At 66.0% G+C, this 22,052-nt stretch overlaps 3 protein-coding genes across 4 annotated transcripts; 1 reads left to right on the forward strand and 2 right to left on the reverse strand.

Moving 5' to 3' along the window:
* Positions 1-3,521: 3,521 nt before the first annotated feature.
* GPR142 (G protein-coupled receptor 142) lies at positions 3,522-5,451 on the reverse strand. Its single transcript, XM_037400263.1, has 2 exons — positions 4,898-5,451; positions 3,522-4,390 (listed from the first exon to the last, which is right to left on the reverse strand). Exons 1-2 carry the CDS (start codon positions 5,031-5,033, stop codon positions 3,522-3,524), a joined length of 1,005 nt encoding a protein of 334 aa, XP_037256160.1. The 5' UTR covers positions 5,034-5,451.
* Positions 5,452-5,557: 106 nt separating this feature from the next.
* Positions 5,558-13,519, forward strand: BTBD17 (BTB domain containing 17). Of its 2 annotated transcripts, none has more exons than XM_037404238.1 (3): positions 5,558-5,791; positions 11,154-11,430; positions 11,887-13,519. In XM_037404238.1, exons 1-3 carry the CDS (start codon positions 5,770-5,772, stop codon positions 12,965-12,967), a joined length of 1,380 nt encoding a protein of 459 aa, XP_037260135.1. In that variant the 5' UTR covers positions 5,558-5,769; the 3' UTR covers positions 12,968-13,519. The 2 variants fall into 2 exon arrangements, with proteins under 2 accessions (XP_037260135.1, XP_037260128.1); XM_037404231.1 differs by lacking the exon at positions 5,558-5,791 and adding an exon at positions 9,672-9,873 and having other exon boundaries at positions 11,887-13,518.
* A 103-nt stretch (positions 13,520-13,622) lies between these two features.
* KIF19 (kinesin family member 19) lies at positions 13,623-20,697 on the reverse strand. Its single transcript, XM_037400276.1, is given in 15 exon segments — positions 13,623-14,945; positions 15,038-15,677; positions 15,869-16,139; positions 16,237-16,496; positions 16,499-16,548; positions 16,634-16,784; positions 16,852-16,990; positions 17,425-17,547; positions 17,649-17,795; positions 17,888-18,070; positions 18,147-18,272; positions 18,425-18,561; positions 18,646-18,733; positions 18,852-18,962; positions 20,458-20,697. Coding segments are annotated over 15 exon segments (2,988 nt in total). The 5' UTR covers positions 20,617-20,697; the 3' UTR covers positions 13,623-14,542.
* Between the last annotated feature and the right edge of the window lie 1,355 nt (positions 20,698-22,052).

Consider the following 22,052-nt stretch of genomic DNA (forward strand, 5'->3'; position numbering starts at 1 on the left):
CAGGAATGTCAGCTGACGGCTAAAGCCGGAGCCCTTGGCAGGGCGGCGGGGCCCCAGAGAGCCCTTCCCGCCGGCGGCCCGGGGCAGCCGCGGCGGTGGTCGGTGGTCCCTGCCCCGGCGGGGTGGCCGTGCGCCTTGGAGCTGAGCGGGGGCACCCTGCAGTCACCCATCCCGGCGGCTCGGGTACAGGGGAATGCCCCGGGAGAGTCGGGGTGCCCCGGGGGACCGGGGCCCTGCCAGCCTCCGGGGAGGTTTCCAGGCAGGCGCTGCTATTTTGGGAGGGTGAAGCAAGAAGGCGAAGGATGCGGACGAAAGTTCAACGTGCCTCTGGCGGGTCCTCCCCCAGCCCGGCATGGGATGAAAACAATCCCAGCAGAAAGGGCGGCAGAGCCGGAGCCGGCAGCACCCACGGCACGAGGACCGGCACCCGCCAGAGCCTGCGGCGAGGAGATGGCGTGTCTGGGCTGGGTGCTGCACCCGCTGCTGCCATCCTGCCCTTCTCCCTGTGGAGCGCTGGGCTGCAGGACGGCTCTCGGGGGAGGATGGTCCCTCCCAACTGAGACATGTGCACACGCGTGTGCCCTCGCATGGGTGCTGGAGCAGGGCGGCGTGGGCAGGGGGACTCTGCAGCAGCCTCCTGTGCCTCAGTTTCCCCAGGGAGCTGGAGTTCAGGCTCGCAGGGGCCTGGCAGTAGCCCCCGCTCTCTGGGAATGGCTCAGCCGCGGTAAGCAGTGCCAGGAGTGCGGGCTGGCTGCTGGGCTGGCCGTGACCGCAGCCCAGGCCATGCTGCATGCAGCTTCCTGCTGCCTGTTTCCTTCCGCCGCGTGGGGCCGGTGGGTTTCCCAGCTGCTGACTCAGCTCAAGCCCCCCGCCACCCCCACACCCGCCGTGGGACCGCTGCCAGGCGTCTGCCCTGCCGAGGCTGTCCTGCAGCTGCACAGCTTTCACCCTCGCGTCCCCCCCCATGGCGTTTGATTTCCTACCCCCTTTCCCGTGGGGACCCTTCTGGCTTTCCAGCCCTTCCTGCGCACCCCTGGGGTTTTTGTAGGTCCTACAGAAACACCCCACCAGGGAGGCGGCTGTGGGGTACGCGGGGTGTGATGCCACCACGTGCTGGCTGCCTGGCAGGGACCAACTGTGGACTGCAAGGGACCGGTGCGTGCCGGGGTGGTCAGTGCCTGGCACAGCCCTTTTGGCGAGGGCAGAGCCTGTTCCCCGTTCCCCAGTGCCGTGGATGGGCTGGGGACCACAGTGGTCCCCATGGTGCCATTTCCTCTGGCACAGCAGCCATGGTGAGGGGCTGGGCTGCAGCTTGGCATGGCACTGGGACCTGGGCCAGGCTTCCCTGCTGGCTCACTCCAAAAACATCGGCACGCCAGGCGCATATTTTCCAGGCTTACCTTTCCTATGGAGCTGCAGGGCCAGGCGGCTGGCGCGGCAGCACAGTGGCACGGCCGACTGCGCCCCAGCTCCGTGGCAGCTCCCACTCAGCCGGCCACAGCAGCTCCCCGCGGGAAGGCGAAAGCTGCACCTGGGGGCCCCACTGCCCTCCCCGCTGCCGCTCAGGCCGGGGCTGGGGAGCTGTTTTCCACCCCAGCCGGTTCTGTCCAGACCGGAGCCCCTCGCCACCGGCGGACGCGGTCAGCACATTTCCACCTCCCTCGCCAAGTGAATAAGCACCGGTTGGTGAGGGGGGGTGGTGGCGGTCCTGGCCTGCCACAAGCAGAGCTGGAGCTCCTGCCAAACACTGGCCTTGCCAGCCAAGCCCCCCTGCCCCTTGGCCCCTCTGGCCGTGGCAAAGGGCCCTGCAGTGGGATCGAGCCCTGGAAGCTCCTGGGGAGGGGTACCCACCGGGCAGGAGGTGCTGGCCAGGTTAATAACTAATCTTTTCCCAGTCCTGCTCTCCTCAAGTGCCAGAATTAATGGAGCGAACACCTCCCAGGTACCACCTGCGCCACCAGGTCGGGGTTTAACTCTGTCACCAGTATGGGCAGAGCCGGATCCTGCCTGGCGTAAGGCAGCATCGCTGGTGGGGGCTGCCTGTGCAGGGGACTGATCTGGCTGTGGGGTCCTGTGGTGTGTGCCAGCGCTTGTGTGGGTCAGCCCCACATCCCGGCAGTCGTGGCTTATCCCATATTTGCAACCGGGGCAAACCTTGTGCCCCATCTCACCGCGGTGCCGGGCACAGCCAGGGCTTGGTGGGGTGAGCACTGGAGAAGCCTGGTGGACTGGGGGGGTCTTTGGCTGAGGCCTTGCCTCCAGGGCAGCCCCCCAGGTGCTGTCCTACCCAGTCTTGGGGAATTAGAGCGGAAAGGCTGCTCTGTTTGGGGGGATTACACTAAGGACCTTATGGGGGAATTAGGGTGGGGAGCAGGGGGGGCCAGCTCGCTGTCCCGGGCTGTGCCAGCTCTTCAAGTGTCCCATCCCTGCCCTCTGGTGGCAGCTGGGGACAAAGGCTGGCACCGCACGGCCAGTGTCACACCAGCTTGGCGCTGGTGCTGGGTGCAATCGATGCAGCAGGGCATCATGAGCCCCCTCCCTTGCAGCCGGTGGGCGATGCTACCGCCGGGGTGCCCAGGGGCTGCAGCCTTGTGGAGCGGCTCTCCTGGGTGTCTGGGATAATGGGTGGTGGTCAGCTCCTGCTCAGCCCAGAGCTGGGGTTGTCCCCTGTGCCCGGGCCCCACAGCTGGGGACGCTGGACCCCATGGATGCTCCCTCCCAGCATCCCCCAGGCACGAGCACTGGAGTGGGCAGGGCTGAGAGCTCGGGGCTGGGCAGAGGGACCCTATGCCCAGGGGTGCTAATCCAGGGTGCCCCCATCCCAGCCGCTCGGACCCAGGCAGAGCTTTGGTCTCAGCATGGCAGTTTGTGGAGGAAAGACCATCCTGCCAGCACCCAGCAGGCACCGCATCTTTGCCAGGAGCTCACCTGTGCCCATCACCCCTCACCACGGGGCAGCCGTGCCCAATGGGCTCCCTGGGACCTTCGGTGTATTGGTTCATCATGTGCTGGAGCTGATGCAAGACAGCAGGTCACACTCACTCCCTGGCTGTGGCTGGCCACGGAAATCCCATAAAACCCATGGCCACGGGGCTGGGGAGGACCCCAGCCCAGGGGGACACATGTGGAGCAGGCAGCAGTTCCTGCCACTGAGCTGGGCACGTCCTTGCTGCCCCGTGGCTGTTTTCCAGGGGGGGGGGGCTGAATGCTGCGCATCCTGAGGGGCTGAGCAGGGGGCAGGGCTGAACTGCCTGTCCCGCTGCGGCTCAGGGAGCTGGCAGGGGTCCCTGGGGTGCAGCGGTGCTGCCACCAAGGCACGATGGCCCCAAACAGGTGAGCACAGCCGCCTCCTTTTGCCACCACCACCAGTCTCGGTGTTAATGCCCAGTTCGGCGGAGAGTGGGCATCATGGGGGCAGTGTCTCAGGGGCAGGGTCTTGCTGGGTTCTGGTGCAATGCATGGGGCTGGGTGAGCACCGGGAACCCCGGCTGAGCACCGCCCCAGCTAATGGCAGCCCAGGCTCAGAGGGCAGTGCCAGGCAGCAGCTCCAGTGGTTTCAGGGCTGAGGGTGGGAAGTGACTGCTGCCGTGCTGGGGGCTGTGCTGGAGGTGGGTCCGGAGCACCTCGCCCACCATGCAGCGGAAGGTCTGGCTGACAAAGCAGTAGAGGAAGAAGTTGACGGTTGTGTTGAGCATGGCCACCATGTTGGCGATGTCCAAGGCCAGGTGCATGCGCCAGTCCCTCTTGACCGAGGCCACGTAGAGGTGGCAGATCATGACAACGGTCCGGGGAGTCCAGAGCACAATGAACATGGCGGTGACAGCCAGGAGGAGGGCTGTGGTCTTGCTCAGGTGGGGCTGGCCACCCCCAAAGTGCCTCCGCTGCTTCAGCTTGCAGATGATGATGGAGTTCGTGGCCAGGAAGATGCTGCAGGGCAAGAAGTAGATGGTGACACAATGCACCCACTTGAGCACCATGTCCAGGGTGGCTGGGGGATCGGCATCACGCCAGGCATCCAGCCACCAGTAGAAGGGGATGCCCGTGGCCAGAGCGACAGCAAAGACGGCTGCAATGATCTTGCGGGTACGCTGCGGGTAGGAGACAGTATGGTACCGCAGTGGGTGGCAGAGGGCCATGTAGCGGTCCATGGTCAGCAGGACGGTGACCCAGATGGAAGTGTGGTTAGCTGTGAACTCCCGCACATTGACGGTGTGGATGAAGGCGCTGGGCACCGCCCGGGCCAGGATGGCTGTCTGCAGGATGAAGCCCACAAAGATGATGAAGACCTGAGTGAGGATGTCAGAGGTGGTCAGGGCAAGGAGGTACCAGTATGATGACTTCTTGGTCCTTGTGGCCAGGCGGGACAGGGCCACAGCGGTCAGGATGTTCACTGGAGGGAGAGGAGCAACATGTGGTGGTTGGACCCCGGGGCTCACAGCCCGCGCTGCAGCCCCCGGGACCCCAGAGGTGCTCAGGCTCTCCCAGGGCTGCAGGGTGAGCTGCATAGGCCCCAGCTGGGGTGGGGAGCTATAAATATCATGGTGCAGTGGGGATTTGCTGAGCTGATTAATCTCTTCCATGTGTCAACCCAAGCAACACAAACACCATCTGTCCCTGCTGCTGCAGCACCTGCCACGTGGGGCTGGGCTTTACAGCCGGGTGCCGCAGCTGGGGCAGGCCTGAGGCCAGGGGGTCTGAGGGGAGCAGGTTGGTGCCCCCCGCCCCTGAGGACTCTCCTCCACACCCCCAAAAGTCCTGGGGCTCAGACAGGAGCTCAGGGCACAGGCATGGGCTGGACTGAGGATGCACAGCTCAGCATCCGTTGTATGAGCTCAGCACCCAGGTAGGTGCTGCCCCCTGCGTTCCTGGGAACCCCCCCCTGCCCCAGCCCCCTCACCTGGCAGCCCCAGCCCCAGCAAGATGCTGTAATACACGATGGGGAAGATGCTGACCATGCAGGGTGACCGCTCTGCCTCCAGCTGTGCCACCTCGCTGGCCCACACCACCGCCGTGCTGTTGGGCACCGGGACCATCGCCTTCCGCCACGGACCATCTGCCAGGGGAGATGGGGAGCATCAGGGTGGCACCCAGGCCAGGGCTCAGCCGGGATGTGGCACAGGGGGCTCGAGGTGTGTTGGCTCCCATGGGCGCAGTTGCCCCAGGTCTGCCTCCATGTCTGCCTGTGATGGCAGGCTTTGGAGTTGCCAGCTGCCCACGGGTGCTGCGAGACGAGGGACACAGGATCCAGCCCCCATGGGGACACCGGGGTGGTGGTCCCCGTAGTGGAGGGTGGCCCTGCTGCCATAGATACTCGTTTATCCCCTGGCTCTGTTTACCCCCGGCTCCGTTTATCACCTTGAAGAAAACTGGATTAAAACACCCTGTTCTTGGGTGGCTGCCCGGGGGGCGAGGCCCCGGCTCCCAGCCCGGCCTGGGTGCCACCCGCCGGGACCCAGCGGTGCCGGGGAGGACCCAGAGGTGCTGGAGGCGGGTCCCTGCGGCGCCAGGGCGGGGTTACTATCTCCAGGCTGCCAGACAGGTCCTTTGCCAGCTCCTCCTCAGGCTGGCTGGCATGAGGCAGCGAGGCTGGAGGAGTCTGGCAGCGGCGCTGCCGGTACCCCTGCCCGTACCCCTGCCCGTACGCGGATCGGGCCCACGCTGCGCCCGACCATTCATAAACGCGGGCGGCACCACTCCGCTCCGGAGCTCTCTGTTTCTATTGGCTAGAAGGAATCAGATATCACCCAATAAGAGAGGCGCGCTCCAGGAATGGGAAGGCCAAGCCCGAGAGGTGCGTTCTGATTGGTCAGAAGCCCCCTCCCCGCAAAAAAAATTAGCATCTCCCAAGGGGGACCGCGACCCCCGGGTCCTAGTGCCTGGGGAGGGTGAGGGGTGTAGAGGGGGTGCTGAGCCCGGGGCAGGGTGCCTGGTGCAGGGGCGTCCTGAGCCCGTTACTGGGCACCGCTCCGGCCCCGATTCAACCCTGTCCCCACAGGGATCCCCAAACTGCCCCCGTCCCAGATATCGCAGAGCCTCGACGACTCAACGACCCGGGGGGGCTCATCTCCCGCAGCCGGTGCTTCTGTTCCGGGCGCCTCGGCGATGGATCTGCCCCCGCAGCAGCGCTCGCGCTGGGGGGTCCCACCGCCCTGACCCTGGGAGCCCGGGGGGCTTTGGGCGCTGCGCCCGGCCGGGATGGAAGGACGGATCCTGAGCCCCGAGTGGGTGGGAGCGGGGGGGGAGGGGGGCGGGGGGAGGGAGATGCACTGGAGGTTGCCAATTAACTGCAAATTAGATCTAGCTAATCAGCAGGGGCAAGTCCAGTCCCTTCATGTCCCGCCGGGAACTGGGGCATCGACCGGCTGCAGCTGCGGTGGGAGCGCGTTAACCCTTTCCCAGCCCTGATCCCGTTTGGGGGCGTCTGGGTGCGGTTGCCCGCCCTGACCGAGGTCCCACTCCCCACCCCCTGCGCGAGATGAGCTCTCACCTCGGTGGCCCCCCTGCCACCTGCCTGGCGTGCGGTGCCACCTCCCCCGGGTCCAGAGAGCCACAGATGCCCGTGTCCCCTCCGGTGGCTGTGACCCCTCCGATGGCCGATGGCCGTGTTGCAGTCGGTGGCCGTGTCCTCTCCAGCACCTGCAGCATCACAGCCTCCCGGGCGCAAAGGAAGTGGGGCGGAGGGAGAGTGGAGTGGGCAGAGCTGCGGCTGGGCTGGCGGGGCAGAAGGACGTCCCTGGGCCTCAGTGCTCCCGCAGGGCGCTGGGATGGGGTCACCCATCACCAGGGATGATGGCAAGGCTGTGCCAGCCCTGAGCAACCCGTGACAGAGCTTGTCCCCACCCCAGAGCAATAGGGATGGTGGTCTGGGTACTTGGGGACAGCTTGGGCCCTCCATTATATCCAAAGGCTTTTGTTGTCAGGCTGGGGGGCATCGTGCCTGTGCCTGGATCCCCAGCTCCCCTCCTTTGGGTGCTGGAGCCCCAGTGTCGGGGTTCGCCACACACCCTAAGGGAGGCTGGGGGCAGGCAGAGGTGGGGGCGGGCAGGCAGGGCTGCCCAAGCCTGGTGAGGGGCTGGCACAGGCTCTGCAAGCTGGCAGCCAGGGTCTGTGGCCACCTCTGGGGTCTCAGGGGAGTGGGTCTGTGTGTGTGCACGAGTGAGTGTGCACGTGAGTGTGCATCTGTGTGCCTGTCCAGGCAGGGCTCTGCTCTGTGTGTGCCAGGGTGACCACTGACACAGCCCCGGCGTGCAGGTGGCATGCTGCTGGCCCAGGCTGGAGGGAAAACCTGTCCATGCCTCAGTTTCCCCAAGAGCACAGGGAAGGGTGGGAAGGCTGATGTTCCCTGCCTGTCCCTGCAGCCACCTAGCCCCCTGACTCCCACCCCCCTGGTGCCCCCAGCCTGCCGGAGTGATGCTCTCGCCCAGCCCTGGGGCTGGCAGGGGCCTGGCACGGGTCACTATGGCGAGCCAGCCCTCCGCCACCTCAGCTGCAGCTACCGGGGCCAGCACAGCTGCCCTCTCATCTCGTCAAGGGCTAGGGGATGGATGCCCTGTCCCCTGGTGACCCCCAGCACTGGCCCCCTGGTCCCCTGTGACCCCCTACATCCTACAGCCCGTGCCACCCTGCCCTGTGGCCAGCTGATGTCCCTGTGGGGGACACGAGGGTCCCTGGGCTGTAGGGCACAGCCTGGGCTGGCACTGTGCCGGCAGCTCACCGGGCGCACGATCCCGGCAGGCTGTTGTTGTGCAGGCAGGTGGTTAAATGAGGCACTGGTGGACTCGCTGAGCCATGAAATGGCTGTGCCGTGGCCGGGGCCCCTCGTCCCCCGGCTGGCCCGTGCCTCTCTGCACTGCCTGGGCTGTGTGCTCTGCCTGCGCCATGCTCCTGGTGCTCCCCTGACCCAAGGGGCCGCAGGGCTTGAGCCCTGGCCCCACGCTGGGCATGGCATTGCCTGCCTGCCCGCCTGCCTGTACCTGTGAGGGGCTGGGGAGCCCCGGAGCGTGGCACAGCGATGGCTGGGTGGCTTGTCCCCCAGCTCCTCTGCCCACAGGTCAGGGCCAGATGGGTGATCCTTAGCCCTCTGGGAGCTGTGGCCACATCTGCCCACGCTCAACATCTGGAGACCCTGTCTAAGCCTGGGCCCCTTGCTCGCCCTCCTGGGCCATGGGGGTGTGGGCTTGGGGATGGGGCTCCTTGTCCCCGTGTCCCTGTCTCTGCTCCCACGTGAGCCCAATGCAAACCTGTCCTCAGAAGCCCTTGCTGGCACAAAAGCACTCCTGGCCACGGTGGCAGCACCGTGCCAGGGCCAGGTGAGCTGATGCAAAGGGACAGATGGGCTGAGCAGCCCCCACTCAGCTGGAGCCCCCCTGCCTGGCACAGGGCCCTGGCCACCACCATCCTACCCCACCGCACGCACCAATGGCTGCCTTTGCCCTGCTTGGCACGACACAGCATCCTTCCTGCTGCAGGGTGCTGGTGCTGGCAGCGCCGGCCGTGGCACAGCTTCCCCCCGTGGGTCCCGGGGAAGGAGCGGGGTGCGAGTGGGCATCAGCCACATTGTGCTGTCACCTTGCTCGGCAGCTGACCACAAAGCTGCAATACCAGCGCTAATCTCATCCGCCTGGATAGATACTCGATAACTGGGAATGGTTAATGTCCCCCTGTGCGGCTCTGGCACTGCTACACACTGAAGGTCACAGGACCACCCAGGTGGTGTCCCCAGGAGTGGGGGGCCAAGTGCTGCCCCCCATGACACGTGGGGTCCTGCTGCGCCCTGAGGCGACCTTGTGCAGCTGTCTTGGGGCTCAGCGCTGTGCTGGCAGATCCTGCCCAAGGAGCACCAAACCACAGGGCAGGGGTCTCCTGCCCGGCACAGCAGCCCCCCGCTGCCTTCAAGGGGAGCACCGGTGGTGGGGGTGGGTAAGGGGCTGCTGTGTGAGCTGGGTTGCCTCTGTGGGGCCTGTCCCCCTGGTTGTGTCCTGTCTGGGGGTCTCCAGTCCTGGCTCCCCACCCGCTGATGCTGCTGGGGCCACGGCCAAAAGTGGGGTGCAGACACTCCTCACTCCCCTTGCTTGGGCTGTGCCAGCCAGTGCTCCCGCACAGAGGGGTGCCACCTCCTGCAGCAGGCTGGGGGCACCCAGCACCACTCCCAGCCCCACGCCTGAGCTGCATCTCAGCGGGGCTGCCGCGGGGGCAAACACCACCTCGGCCCCATTGTGAAGCCCCTTAAGAGGCGCTGGGGCAGGCGAGGTGCCAGCGGAGGCCGGCAGGCAGCCTCTTGGCTGCAAAGGCTGGGAAAAGGGCAGGCAGTTCCTGCCGGCAGCCTGGATGCCATGGTGATGGGCTGCTGCCGGCATGAATACCCATGAGCTGGGGGGAGTGGGGAGGCCACATCGAGCTGTGCCCTGAATGCAAAGACCCCGCTGCTGCATCCTGGCAGCCTGGTGACACAAAGGGCTGCGGCCATGCATGGGGCTCCAGCAGGCGTACGGCCGCGGCACGGCACAGCGGTGCCCGGCGGCAGCGGGAGCAGGCGGCAGATGGAGATGCCCCCATGGTGTGCCGGGGCTCACCGGGGCACCCTGTCACACCACCCTAGGGTGCAGGGCTGGGGTCCGGGGTCAGGGTGGGATGGACGGGGGCTGGAAGCGGTTCCCTTGGTAACAGCCGGTCCCAGTTTCCACCAATCGATGTGGCGGCGTGGGCTGGGAGGGCTCTGGCCTACATAAGCGCCAGGCGGGCACTGTGCGCCCGCGCTGAGACCCGGCAGATGCGCTTGCGAGGCCATGGCCAGGCTGGCGGGGGCCTGGCCCGCCCAGCGCTGGGGCTGCGCCACTGCCTTCCTCCTCCTCCTCCTCCTCACCGTGCAAGCCGGTAAGGGTGGCTGTGGTGGGGGGAGGCATGGAGGGACCCCCATGCTGTGGGTCCCGCTGCCCTGGCTGGGTGCCGGGGTGGTGCTGGGCTGTGGTGTGGGTGTCCGGTGATGCCCGTGGCAGGCTGAGCACGGCTTTCCAGCAGCCGTCGCGGTGCCTGGGGAGGGATGGATGTGGCTGCTGGCTGTGCCCTGCTGCACGGCTGTGCCCCACGGTGCCCGGGAGGTGCCGGTGGTGAGAGCCAGGCCGCGCTTGCTGCTGCCTGGGGAAGCCTTGCTGCCCTCGGCACTGATGTCCAGCACCGTGGGGCAAAGGGCTCCTGACCCCCTTCCCCTTCCCTGCTCAGCCGGGCTTACGCTGGTGTGGGGAAGGGTAATCCGTCGGCTCGCCGGCTGGCAAGATGGGATTTGAGAGGGATGAGGCCACATTCACCCTGGAGGAAGGATGCTCCGGGGATGGGGTGGGAGTGGAGGAGAGGGAGGAAGGCTCCCCATGCCTGCAGGAGCACGGAGAGCCCCCTCATATTCCCAGGTCCCTCTCCAGCCCCTGCTGGGAGCCCAGCACTGCAGGGACACAGGCAAGGGGGACGGTCACCCCCGGTGTGTGCCCATGCCGGGGGCAGGCTGGGCTTCTGGCACATGCAGCTGATGGAGGGGAGCAAAACTTGGCTGGGCAGGAGGAGCCGTTCGCGGTGTCGGTGAGGCAGTAGGGATCGCACCGGGCGCGGGCACGGCATGGCAGCTGCCTGCTGGGCAGCGGACCTGCAGCAGTGCTGGAGCAGCCAGTGTCCCGGGCTGCTCCGACCACAGGGATCACATCCCTGGATGAGGGGGCAGAGCGCTCCTGGCTCCCCACACCCATGGGCTCTCACGTGCTCTGAGTGTCGTTCGGGGATACAGGGGCTTGGGGGCAATGTCCAGGGCTCACTCTGCCTGCAGTGGGGACAGGACTGGGACTGGCAGACTGGGCTGTGAGCCAGCGCTGCCCGGTACAGGGCCATTTCCCAGCACGTCCCAGCCTAGGACATGGTGGTCTCACCCCTTCTGCTGCAGAACAGCAGTTTTTTGGCTCCCAAGGACACAAACGTCCCCATGTCCCCTCGTCCTCCCCACACCCCCTTGGCACCAGCCAGCCCTTTGGCACTGGGGGGAGCAGAGGGGGGATGCACAGAGCCAGGCTTCCCCAGCCTCCCGTTAACCACACATCGCCCCACACCCGGTCCCCACTCTGCCGTGCCTGGTTCCTGGGGTGCCACACTGGGATGGTCCCATCTCCCCACAGCCCAGAAAGCTGACCTTAGCAGCGATGCCACAGCAGCCACCATCAACCACTCACTGACGCTGCTGCAGCGGCTGCAGGAGCTGCTGCAGAACGGCAATGGCAGCGACTCAGTGTTGCGGGTGCGCACGGCTGCCTCCGATGAGGCCAAGGTGTTCCACACCCACCAGCTGCTGCTCAGCCTCCAGAGCGAGGTCTTTGAGAGCCTCCTGCACAACCAGAGCATTGTCACCCTGCATGAGCCGCCTGAGACTGCTGTGCTCTTTGAGAAGTTTATCAGGTACATGGGAACCCCATGGTGGGGGACATCAGGAGGGATGCAGGTCCCCTGGGGACCATGGGAACCCCACGGGATGGGGATGCCCAAAGGGATGCAGCCAAGGAGAGGAGCTGTTCCCTTATGGACCACAGGGACCCCATGGGATGGACATGGGAGGGATGCAGCCAAGGAGGGAGGATGCTCTCCTGGGGACTCCACAGGATGGGGATACCTGGAGGGATGTGACTGAAGAAGGAGGATGATCCTTCCCTGGGGACTCCACAGGATGGGATGCCTGGAGGGATGTGGCCAAGGAGGGAGGATGCTCCCCTGGGGACCTCAGAGGCTGGGGGCACACGGAGTGATGCAGCCCCAGAGGGTGGATGGTCCCTTGGGGACTGCGCTGCCAGAGCCTGCGGCAGAGCTGAGAAGGGGATTGGGGGACAACCAACATCACAACCCTGCACTCCGCCCCAGGTACCTGTACTGCGGGGGAGTCTCCATCCTGCTGCACCAAGCCATCCCCATGCACCAGCTGGCCAGCAAGTACCGGGTGTGGGGGCTGCAGCGCGGCGTGGCTGACTACATGAAGACCCACCTGGCCAGTGAGTCAAGCCAGGGCCATGTGGTGGGCTGGTACCACTACGCCGTGCACATCGGGGATGCGGTGCTGCAGGAGAGCTGCCTCCAGTTCCTGGCCTGGAACCTCTCGGCCGTGCTGGGCAGTGCCGAGTGGGGCTCGGTGAGTGTGGAGCTGCTGCTGCTGCTGCTGGAGCGCTCCGACTTGGTGCTGCACAGCGAGCTGGAGCTCTACACCGCCGTGGAGAGCTGGCTGAGCCGTCGGCAGCCTGAGGGTCTTGTGGCCGAACGGGTGCTGCGTGCCATCCGCTACCCCATGATAGCCCCCAGCCAGCTCTTCCGGCTGCAGGCGCAGTCCATGGTGCTGGCACGGCACTACAGTGCGGTGCAGGACCTGCTTTTCCAGGCTTTCCAGTTCCACGCTGCCTCCCCACTCCATTTCGCCAAGTATTTTGATGTCAACTGCAGCATGTTCCTACCCCGCAACTACCTCGCGCCCAGCTGGGGCTCCCAGTGGGTCATCAACAACCCGGCACGGGATGACCGCAGCACCAGCTTCCAGACCCAGCTGGGTCCCAGCAGCCACGACGCCGGCAAACGGGTGACCTGGAATGTCCTTTTCTCACCACGCTGGCTGCCCGTCAGCCTGCGCCCCGTCTACTCGGACTCAGTCTCGGGTGCCGTCCAGCCAGTGCGCATCGAGGATGGTCGCCCCCGGCTTGTCATCACCCCGGCCATGAGCAGCCCTGACTTTGCCGGCGTCAGCTTCCAGAAGACGGTGCTGGTGGGTGTGCGGCAGCAGGGCCGTGTCCTGGTGAAGCACGCCTACAGCTTCCACCAGAGCTCAGATGAGGTGGCTGACTTCCTCGCCCACGCCGACCTGCAGAAGCGCACCTCTGAGTACCTCATCGACAACTCCCTGCACCTCCACATCATCATCAAACCCGTCTACCACTCCCTCATCAAGGTGAAGAAGTAAAGAGGCAGAGCTGGGCCCCGTCACTGGACTGGCCCCAGCCCCGCAGGGGGGCTCACGCTTGGTCCTCCTGCTCGTAGGTAGATGGAGGTCCCCATGCCGGGGGGCCCCAGGGCTGAGCTGCCCACTGCCCACCCCTTCCCAACTGTCCCCCTGCCACGTGCCGTCCCCATCGCCATCCCTGGGTGCCTGTGGCGAGCTGGGGGTGGGGGACACTGGGAATCCCCCAGCCCTGTGTGGGTGGTGCAAGAGGCGAAACGTGCAGCCCATGGCTGCAAGCACACCCTGGGCTCACATACCCCAGTGGGCAAGAGGATGGGGAAAGGGACAAGCCCATCCATCCTGTGATGCCACCCCTGCAGCACGGGGGTCCCCCTGTGTGCCAGGCGGCGAGGTCGTGGTGCTGGTTACCCCAGCAGCAGCACCCTGGGGCTCGGCAGGGGCGGGATCTGGCTGCGTCCCCAACAGAGGATGCTTGGGGCACTGTCCCCACTCACGGCTGACAGTTGGCCCATCCCTGCCCGAGCACCCTCACCCCCTTCCTAATAAAAGCAGAAAATGAGCATGGGGCATGCAGGGGTGGTTTTGGGGGGTTCACTGCCCTGGGGATGGGCAGGGGCGCGCTGGGCTGTGCACAGCAATCACACCACTCCCCGGCTCAGCGTGTTTCTGTCCTTTTAATGTAAACCCTTGGAAGGACAAATGTGTGTCCAGACACCCTGCACTCAGGTTAGCCCCATCGGTACCTGGCGATGCTGGGTGGATGGCTGCATCCCCGGGGTGCTCAGCACCCACAGGGGCCCTTCCCAGAGCAGCTGCGTGGCTCCGGCTGGGGTCACCGCCCAGCGTGGCTGTGTCCCTCTCTGCATCCTGGGTCCCTGCCTTCAGGTGGGTTTGGCATGGGGGGAGCTGGCTCCCTGCCTCTCGCCCCCAGCAGGGTTGGCGCTGGGGGGCTGCATGGGCACAGGGTGCCGTGGGCAGCCCTTGGCACGGGGTATGCGGCACCGTGCTTGGGCTGGCAGGATTGGTGCTCAGCCTGCTGGCTTGGCATGGGGTCCAGCCCCTCTCTGGCAGGGCGCTCAGTGCCGGTGGCTCCATCTGCCCTTGCTGGAGGCCCTGGCACTGTTCCTGGTGATGCAGCCGAGCTGCGGGCGCTGGCCCTTCCTGGGGGTGGTGGGGAGCTGGAGCGGCAGCAGTGGGACCCCAGCACTTGTAGAAGGGGCACTTCAGCAGCAGCCCCAGGTGCTGGGCTGAGGCCAGAGTGGGGTGATGGCCCCCCACACCCTGTTCCCAGCCAGGGGCTCACCTGGCAGCTGCCTGTGGGGGGCTTTGCTCTGGGCAGTGCTTTGGGGGCTCCCTGGGTGCTGGGTGCCTGTGCCCCTGCCTGCAGCATGGGGGATGGTGGCAGGGAGCCCCTGGGGGCTGCTGGCTGCCGGAGGGAGGGTCCACGGGCACGTTGCTTTGGGGAGGGCCCGCACTGTGCAGGGGGGGCGCATGCCATAGGGTGCTGACACCCCGATGGCAGGCAAAGGGGTGCCAAGGGGAGCTGGGGGTGGCCTTCCCACCCTGCCCTCCTCCTCAGGGCATGGCATTGCTGCTGGCTTCGCTCTCGTGGAGCCCCACTGCCTCCTGGCTCGAGTCAGCGCCGCCTTGCCGGGGGCACGGCCCCTCCATACCTGCACCTACATCGTGGCTGGTGACCTCGAAGGACAGTGACCGCTTTGATGTCCTTTTGGCATCCATCAATTCCTCCCTCTTCCCTGGCTCCCTGCCACCCTTCTTGCACACCCACACCCAGGCTCCCAGGGAGCGGGTGGCTGTCCCCACCAGGCTGTCCTCGCTGCTGGTGTGCCACAGCCCGCGGCCACCCTGCTCGGGTGGCCATCCTGAGTGGGCGCTCTCCAGGATGTGGGCCCAGTGCTGGGTAGCCTTGGCCGCGATGCTCCTGATGCTGCTTGACATCTCTGGGCACTCTGTGGCATGGTGGCACTGTCAGTGGGGCATGGCCACCCACGCAGCCCCGCTGGCCGCTTGGCTCACCCCTGCGCGTTGCCACCACACCGGTCCTGCTACCCGGGAAGGAGTCGTGCCGGGTCCTCAGGCTGGCCAGGCTGGCCCGTGGCGTGTGCTGCCGGGACACACAGCACCCATAAGTGTCCCCACCTTAGAGCTTTGATGCCATAGGCATGGCTGCGCTCACCTCCTGGAGCACCGTTCCCCGTCTGGAAGTTGGGGCAGGCACTGCTGTGCTCCCCAGGTGCTGTGCCTGCGGGGTCTTCTTGACCATGGGGGTTGGAATGCTGCTGGAGAGGAGACACCCCTGACCCTCTGCCACCAGGCTGTGGGGCACATGCAGCCCCATGCACATGGGGAGCGGGGGTTGCCCACCTGTACCTGTCCCCTGTGGGGCGCAGGGGCGGGAGGGTGTCACAGCGGGGCCCCTGCTGTGGTGGTGCGGGGTGCTCACAGCTCTGTGCCCACACGCTGTCCCAGTCCGAGGCTGGCAGGCTCTCTGTGCCGGCCACCTGTGGGATCTTGGGCAGCGACGTGCCCTGGGCAGGGACAGGGGGTGAGGGCCCTGCATGGGCTGGAAGGATGGGGGTGTCCTGCCCTACCTTGAGGGTGCCAGTCTCCCCAGGGCCCTCTGCCAGCTCCCGCAGGTAGGTCTCATACAGCTCCTCCAGTGGCTGCGGCACCGGCAGCCGGTGGTCTGCTAGCGAGAGGGCAGGGTGGTGGGCATCAACACCATGCCGGGCTCAGGTGGCAGTGTTGTGGCTGTGTCACGACACTGGGAGGACTTTGCATTGTGACACGTCCCATTGCAATAACCTCTGACACTGCAGGACTCCTAGCGTGACCACATGCAAGAGTCCCCTTTGTCATGGCAGAAGTCACGGGACACACCGGTGATGAGTTGGTGCTGCTGCTGGATGATGCAGGCGCAGAGGGCCTGGTGCCAGTCGAAGTGTCGCATGGTGGTGGCTGGCAGGTGCCGGAGGCCACCCTTGAGCAGGGTGTGGGAACGTGACTCTGTCAGCTCCAGCTCCAGCTGGTGCAGGCGGCACAGCAGGGCCAGCACCTCCCGCTGCTCCTCCCAGCTGCGCTGGTGCCGCAGGGCCTCCTCCAGCCTCTGTGTGCCCTGCTGCCTCTGCCAGAAGTGCTGCACCAGCTCTGCCTGCGGGCATAAAGTGGGGTCACCGTCCCTACCCACAGCCAGCATCCCTGCCGTGGCATCAGCATCTCTGCCAGAGCCCCTTAACCCTGACCCACACCTCAGCCCACGAGCATCCATGAACCCCCAGGGCTGCTGGGGGACCCACGCTGCTGGGCTGAGACTTGTAAAACTCAGATTTCTGGGGATGGGGTTTCAGCTGCTGGCGGTGGGGACAGGGGTCCCAAACCTCCGGCTTCTGGAGCCCGCCCTGTTCCTCCAGCAGAGTCGCTATGCTTTTGTGGGCAACAGCCACGCTGGGTGGCTCTGGCACATCCAATTGCTCATCCCCTGCGTCTGAGTCCCCCTCGCTGTCACCGGGGCGTTCAGCTCCCCCTGCTCCTCCTTGCTCCACTGCTGGTCCTGCCGTGTCCTGGTGTGGAGAGGAGGAGGTGGTCTCACCCCTAGCCCGGCTCAGTGGGGGACCCCAACCCCAGGGGGGCTTCGCACTTAGGTACCCGGCGAGGGTGAGGAGGTGCTGGGCACGCAGCGTGGTGCCCTCCAGCCGGAGGAGGAGGTCACGCAGGGCTGCCTGATCCCAGCAGGTCCCAAGCAGATCTTCTCGCACACAGCCCAACTTGGGGCGGTCACCACACAGCCGAACCTGGGCTGGAGGCACGAGGGCATCACCACCGAGCCCTGGGTGGCTGGGGGAGGGTGGGGGGCTGTGCCATACCCTGGATGTAGGGGATATCCTGGTGCTTGCCCTGCCCTGGCTGCCCCGGCTTGGCATCTCCCTGGCCCTTGAGGCACTGGATCCCCCTGTGCAGGTCAGCCATGACGCTGTACGAGACGCCAGGTAGGTTGTGCCTCATCTGGGAAGGGGCAAATGTGAATGTCCCATGGCCCTGGCACAGCCCAGCCCCAAACAGGATCCCCTAAGCAGGGCATGGCTGATGGAGCAGCTCCCCAAAGATCCTCAAAGAGGGTCCCCAAGCAGGACAGAGCTGGTGGAGCAGGTCCCCAAGTACATCCCAGACCAGGACCCCCAAGCAAGGTCCCCAGGCAGAGCGTGGCTATGTCCCCATAGGGTCCCCAAGCAGCGCATGGCTATGGGGCAAGTCCTGAGCATCTCACAGTCAGCAGAGCCGTGCCCTGAGCTGTTCCCCCACTCTGGGCACCTGTGGAGCAGCACAGGGATGAACTCCTCAACCCTCCCCGTCATGGGGCAGCAAGGCCAAGGCTGCTTGGAGAGGGGGCCAGCGGAGGGCTGGCTCCCAGGGGAGGAGGGTGCCTGTGCCTGCCCTACCGTGCTGCGGATGCTCTTGGCACGTTGGGCGTAGGCGAGGGTGCTGCGGGACTCCTCAAAGGCGGTGCTGGCTGGGCTGATGTGGGCGATCATTACTGTGTGGCTGTTGCCCCCCAGAGAGTCCTGGCCACAGAGAGCATGGCTGAGAGGGTCCGGGACAGGGACAGCCTGGGCTCCCTCCCAGCTCGAACCCTGCTGTGGGGAGCTGGGACCCCCAGCCGCACCTTGAGCAGGCGGGTCAGCTTGCTGTCACGGTAGTTGATGTATCTGGTGCTCGTCCGGTGGCTCAGGGCCTTGATGCAGTTGCCCAGGGCCAGCAGTGAGCGGTTGATGTGGGCTCCTTCCTTCATCCTCTGCCCGTGGTTCTGTGTCTGGGCAGGAGGGGAAGGCAGAGGGGGAAAACCTGGCAAAAGAAGGGCTGGAGGTCTCCCCAGCCCTGCAGCCCCCCAGGTGGGTGCCGTACCTGTGCCGCCCGCTCGGAGCCTGCCAGGTCGATCAGGAAGAGGCGGCCGTGGCGCAGCCCCCTGCCCCGACGCCGCCGGCGCACAGTGACCTGCAGCACCGCATGGGAGCGTGATGAGGTGCGGTTGGCGGCCGTGGGCTCCTGCGTCCGCTGCCTGTTCCCCCGTGCCAGCAGCTGCATGACCTGGGGCAGACAGGCAGCACTGGGCAGGGGGGGCTCACTGGACCCCACCGTGCCCCCTAAGTGCCTGCTTGCTCACCTCGTCAGCATTGGTGGCAGAGACCTCGGTGATGCCAGCCACCCGGACGGTGCCGCCAGCATCCTCCCGCAGCTGCAGGCAGCCCAGCGATGGGTTCATCAGGTCCCGGATCATCTCATTGTAGATCTGGGCAGGGGGAAGGAGCTCGGCACATCCCTGACAGCGTGGGGACCCGTGGGGACACAGCATCCCACATTGGGCACAAAGGCTGGGACCATGTGCCACTTGTCCCCTGCCCTCCCCAGGGAAGGAGATGTCCCTGTGTGCCCCTGCCACACCTCGAGGTAGGACATGGAGACCTCGTACTCCACATCACCGCTGGCGTCCTGGATGGCCTGGAAGAGGTCACCCAGGGTGCGGGCGCAGATGCCAGGCTCGCCATCAGTGCCCAGCATGGTGTAGGTTTTCCCGCAGCCTGGAGGAGAGGAGGCGGGCTCAGCTGGGGCCAGGACCCCCATGGCCAAGGGGCTGGCCTGCTCCCCAACCCTGCACCCCTCACCAGTGGGGCCGTAGGTGAACACAGTGGCATTATAGCCAGAGACGACAACCATGATGAGGCTCCGGGTGGTGGCATGGTACACGGTCTCCTGTGGGAGGGTGAGAGGGATGAGGGTGCATCCTGCTGCCCCCCATCTCCAACTGCTTCCCTGGGTGCCCAGCCTGCCTCCCCCAGCCCCACATCCTCCCATGCCCCAAGGGACCCACCTGGGTGGCCGTGGAGTCAAAGGCCACATCGAAGATGTAGGATTTCTCCCGGGAGCGGCTGGCTCGCAGGATGTCATCGGGGTCTTCCATGGGGTCTCGCAGCACCACAACCTGTTGGGGGACTTGAGCGGGGCTGGCTGGGGGGCACGCACCAGCCTGGGGCACCCACCACCCCTCTACTCTGGGGTCACCTCCAGCCTCCTGTGGAGGCACAGCACACACTGGGCATTACACTGCTATTAACAGTGTTAATTAGCACCTGGTTGGGCCCTGAGATGTAATGAGGGTGCTGGGAGCCCCATGGGCTGGTGCACTGTGAGCACAGATCCCCCAGGGCCTGCACACACCAGGATGCTCTCCCCAGCCCTGACACCAGCGTGTCCCGGCAAAGGGGACCGCCCATGTCTGCTGAGCAGCTCCATCCCGAGCAGCTCCATCCCAGTCGGTGGGCGAGGGGTCCCACGGGAGAGCACATCACCCCACCGGTGACTGGGTTCCCAGAGCCCTGGAGGGACCCGAATGGGACTGGGGTTTCAGAGCCCAGGGGTCAACACCCTGGTGCTGGGTAATGCAATCGCTCACTGCTGCCAGCCCCAGGAGCTGGTGGGGACCGAGCACCCTGCCTGGGCATTGCCCAGGTGTCCCATGGGGGAATGATTTGCCAGGAGCTGCATCTTTCCCCCGTGCTCCTGTCTGGGTACCCCACATCACCCACAGCAAAGCCAGTGGGGTCAGAGCCAAGGGGGGCATCCTGGCATGGGGGGGGTACTGGGATGTGTTCTCCCCTCAGTGGGTCTGAGCCCTCGTGGGACCCCGTGTGTGCACACACACACACACCCCCAGTTGCTGGGGTTGACATCTGTGGGAGGTGCCGGTGCTGCTGGTGGTGGTGCAGAGCCCTTTGTGCTCCTGAATCGTCCCATTGTCTCCAGGCTGGGGCTCAAAGCCAGCTCTGTGTGCGATGCCAGGGGACCTGCCAGGCCGGCTGCCCCACTGCACCCACCTGGGCACGGCGGCACAAAGGCGCCTCTGTGAGAGTGGCACACCAAGGTGCCCGCTGCCCCAGCACTGTGAGGTGGCTGGGGATGCTGACACCCCATGGAGACCCTGTGTGTCCCTGTCCCTGCGTGGAACGGCCCCTTGCAAGGTCCCCTGCTTCCAGCATCCCTGCTGTCTCCCATTGCAATGCAGATTTTGACCTTTCCTGTAAGGCAAGCTGCTCCCTCCCTGCTGCCCGACTTCCAACTCCCCCTGCCCTGGCATGCACCCCCTCCACTCAGGATTGGGGACAGGCAGCACTGAGGTCCCACAGTACAGCAGGAAGGGGGGCTCCTGACCCAGACCCCCCAGAGTTTCCCACCCCTTGCTTTGTTATTGCAGGGTCTCCTGCTGTGGCTGCGAGGCTGCAGGGTGCTCCCCCGGCCTGTGCCTGGCACATGCGGGCACCACACACAGCACTGGGTGCCACCAAGCATGTCCCAGGGCATGCAGTGCACCAAGGGTCACATCCTGCACTGGGGTACCCATCCCTGCTGAGTGCGTGGGATAGGCATGGGGGGGAAGGCAGTGCCCGTTGAACCCAGAGGTGCCCCTCCCGCGGCCGTACCTGCTCATCCACGCGGTGGGCGATGGGCCTGGCCCCCTCCGCCAGCTCGGCAGTGTTCATCGGACGGATGCGAAGAGCCACCTGTGAGAATTTGGGATGAACATGGGGTGGTGGGGACAGGGACAGGGACAGGGGGACACGGACCTGTATGCGAACCATCACGGCAGGGTCCAGCAGCTGAGGCTTCAGTGGCGCAGTGTTGACGCAGCCCCCGGGACCCCCCTATACCAGGAGCTGCAATTAGATGTTCATTTTCCTGGAAGGAAAGCAAACACCGCTGGGACAAGCCTTAAAGGGGCAGCTGGGCAGCGTGCCCTCCTGCTGGCACCCGGCCCCTTGCTGGCGTGGCTCGGGGATGGGTGAGCCCACGGTGGCACAGTGGGAGCGGGGGGCTGTTGCTATGTCCCTGTGCACATGAACTCCCCAGTGTCCCCCAACAGCAGCTGCCAAACCAGCCCCACGGTGTCAAGGCGCGGTGGGGACGGGCTGTTCCGTGGGGCGGCAAGACAAGCAAGCCACGCCAGCCACTGCCTCCTGCATGTCCCCCAACCCCTGCCATGGCCCAGCCCTGCGGGGTGCAACCGTGGGGTGCCCTGGATCCCAGTGCTCCCACTGTCCTTGGTAGCGGTTCTGGTCCCCTTGGGGACAGCGTGCCACCTGCCACCGGCCCAGAGTCACCACCAGCTGCTGGTCCTTGCTGGGGAGCGGGGGCCGTGGGAGGCCCATGAGTGGAGGGTCCCAGTGCAGGGTGCGTGGGGTGTGCTGACCGTGCTCTGTCCTCTAAGTGTCCCCACTGCCCAGGGGCAGGCTCAGCAGAGCACCCCCAGCCCAGCCTGGCTGTCCCCTCTTTCCTTTCTCAGGCACTGGCAGAGCCCCAAGCTGGGGGCTGAGACCCTCTGCCCTCCCGGGGCAGCTGTGGGCCTGGCCTCACGGGTGCCGCCCTGGCCTGGGCTGGGTGGCACTGCAGAGGCTGCAGCTCCCCATCCCACTCCTCTGCCCCGAGCCCCTGGAGATGTCGAGCCGTATGCAGCGCTGGCGGCGTGGCTTGCTCCTGGTGACACAGTGGCTTCAGCCACGCTCTGTGCCCTCTCCTGGCTGCACCCGTGTCCCTGTGGCATGGTTGGAGTGCCGTGGGACAGATGGGAACAGTGCGTGGCTTGGGGAAATGCCTTTCCACCTCTTGTCACTGGTACGGTTAGGGCTGGACCTTAATGAGGCGCTTGGCTGAGCTGCAGGTCTGGTGGCCTGCTCCCTTCCCACGGCTGGGAGGAACCTTCCCCTCGGGCAGCGCTCCCCAGCCTGGGAGCCAGGCTCAGCTCGGGGTGGGGGGGACCGCTGGCCCTGTCCCCCCAGGCCCACAGCAGCGGGTGGGACTCCCTCTCCTCCCTGTCCGTGCTGCCAGGACAGGACTCAGACCCAGCCGTGCCGCTGCACACCCGGCAGCTCTGCCGCGCAGCCGGCTCGCACACGCAGGATGGCTTCAGCAGCTTACACCCGCTGCCCATCCCCTGAGCAGAGCCAGGAGGGCTCACCCCCGGTACACAGGACACCGCCTGCCCGATGGCCCCATGCCTCTGCTGACAGCTGTGCCGTGG

This window comes from Falco rusticolus, chromosome 1, assembly GCF_015220075.1.
Source record: "Falco rusticolus isolate bFalRus1 chromosome 1, bFalRus1.pri, whole genome shotgun sequence".
NCBI classification, from domain to species: domain Eukaryota; kingdom Metazoa; phylum Chordata; class Aves; order Falconiformes; family Falconidae; genus Falco; species Falco rusticolus.

Coding starts and splice junctions, on each gene's coding strand:
- BTBD17 (XM_037404231.1), top strand. CDS start 9,786: ATGGCCAGGCTGGCGGGGGCCTGGCCCGCCCAGCGCTGGGGCTGCGCC. Junction 9,874..11,153: donor CCTCCTCACCGTGCAAGCCG/GTAAGGGTGGCT, acceptor ATCTCCCCACAG/CCCAGAAAGCTGACCTTAGC. Junction 11,431..11,886: donor CTCTTTGAGAAGTTTATCAG/GTACATGGGAAC, acceptor ACTCCGCCCCAG/GTACCTGTACTGCGGGGGAG.
- GPR142 (XM_037400263.1), bottom strand. CDS start 5,033: ATGGTCCCGGTGCCCAACAGCACGGCGGTGGTGTGGGCCAGCGAGGTG. Junction 4,391..4,897: donor GCTGGGGCTGGGGCTGCCAG/GTGAGGGGGCTG, acceptor CTCTCCCTCCAG/TGAACATCCTGACCGCTGTG.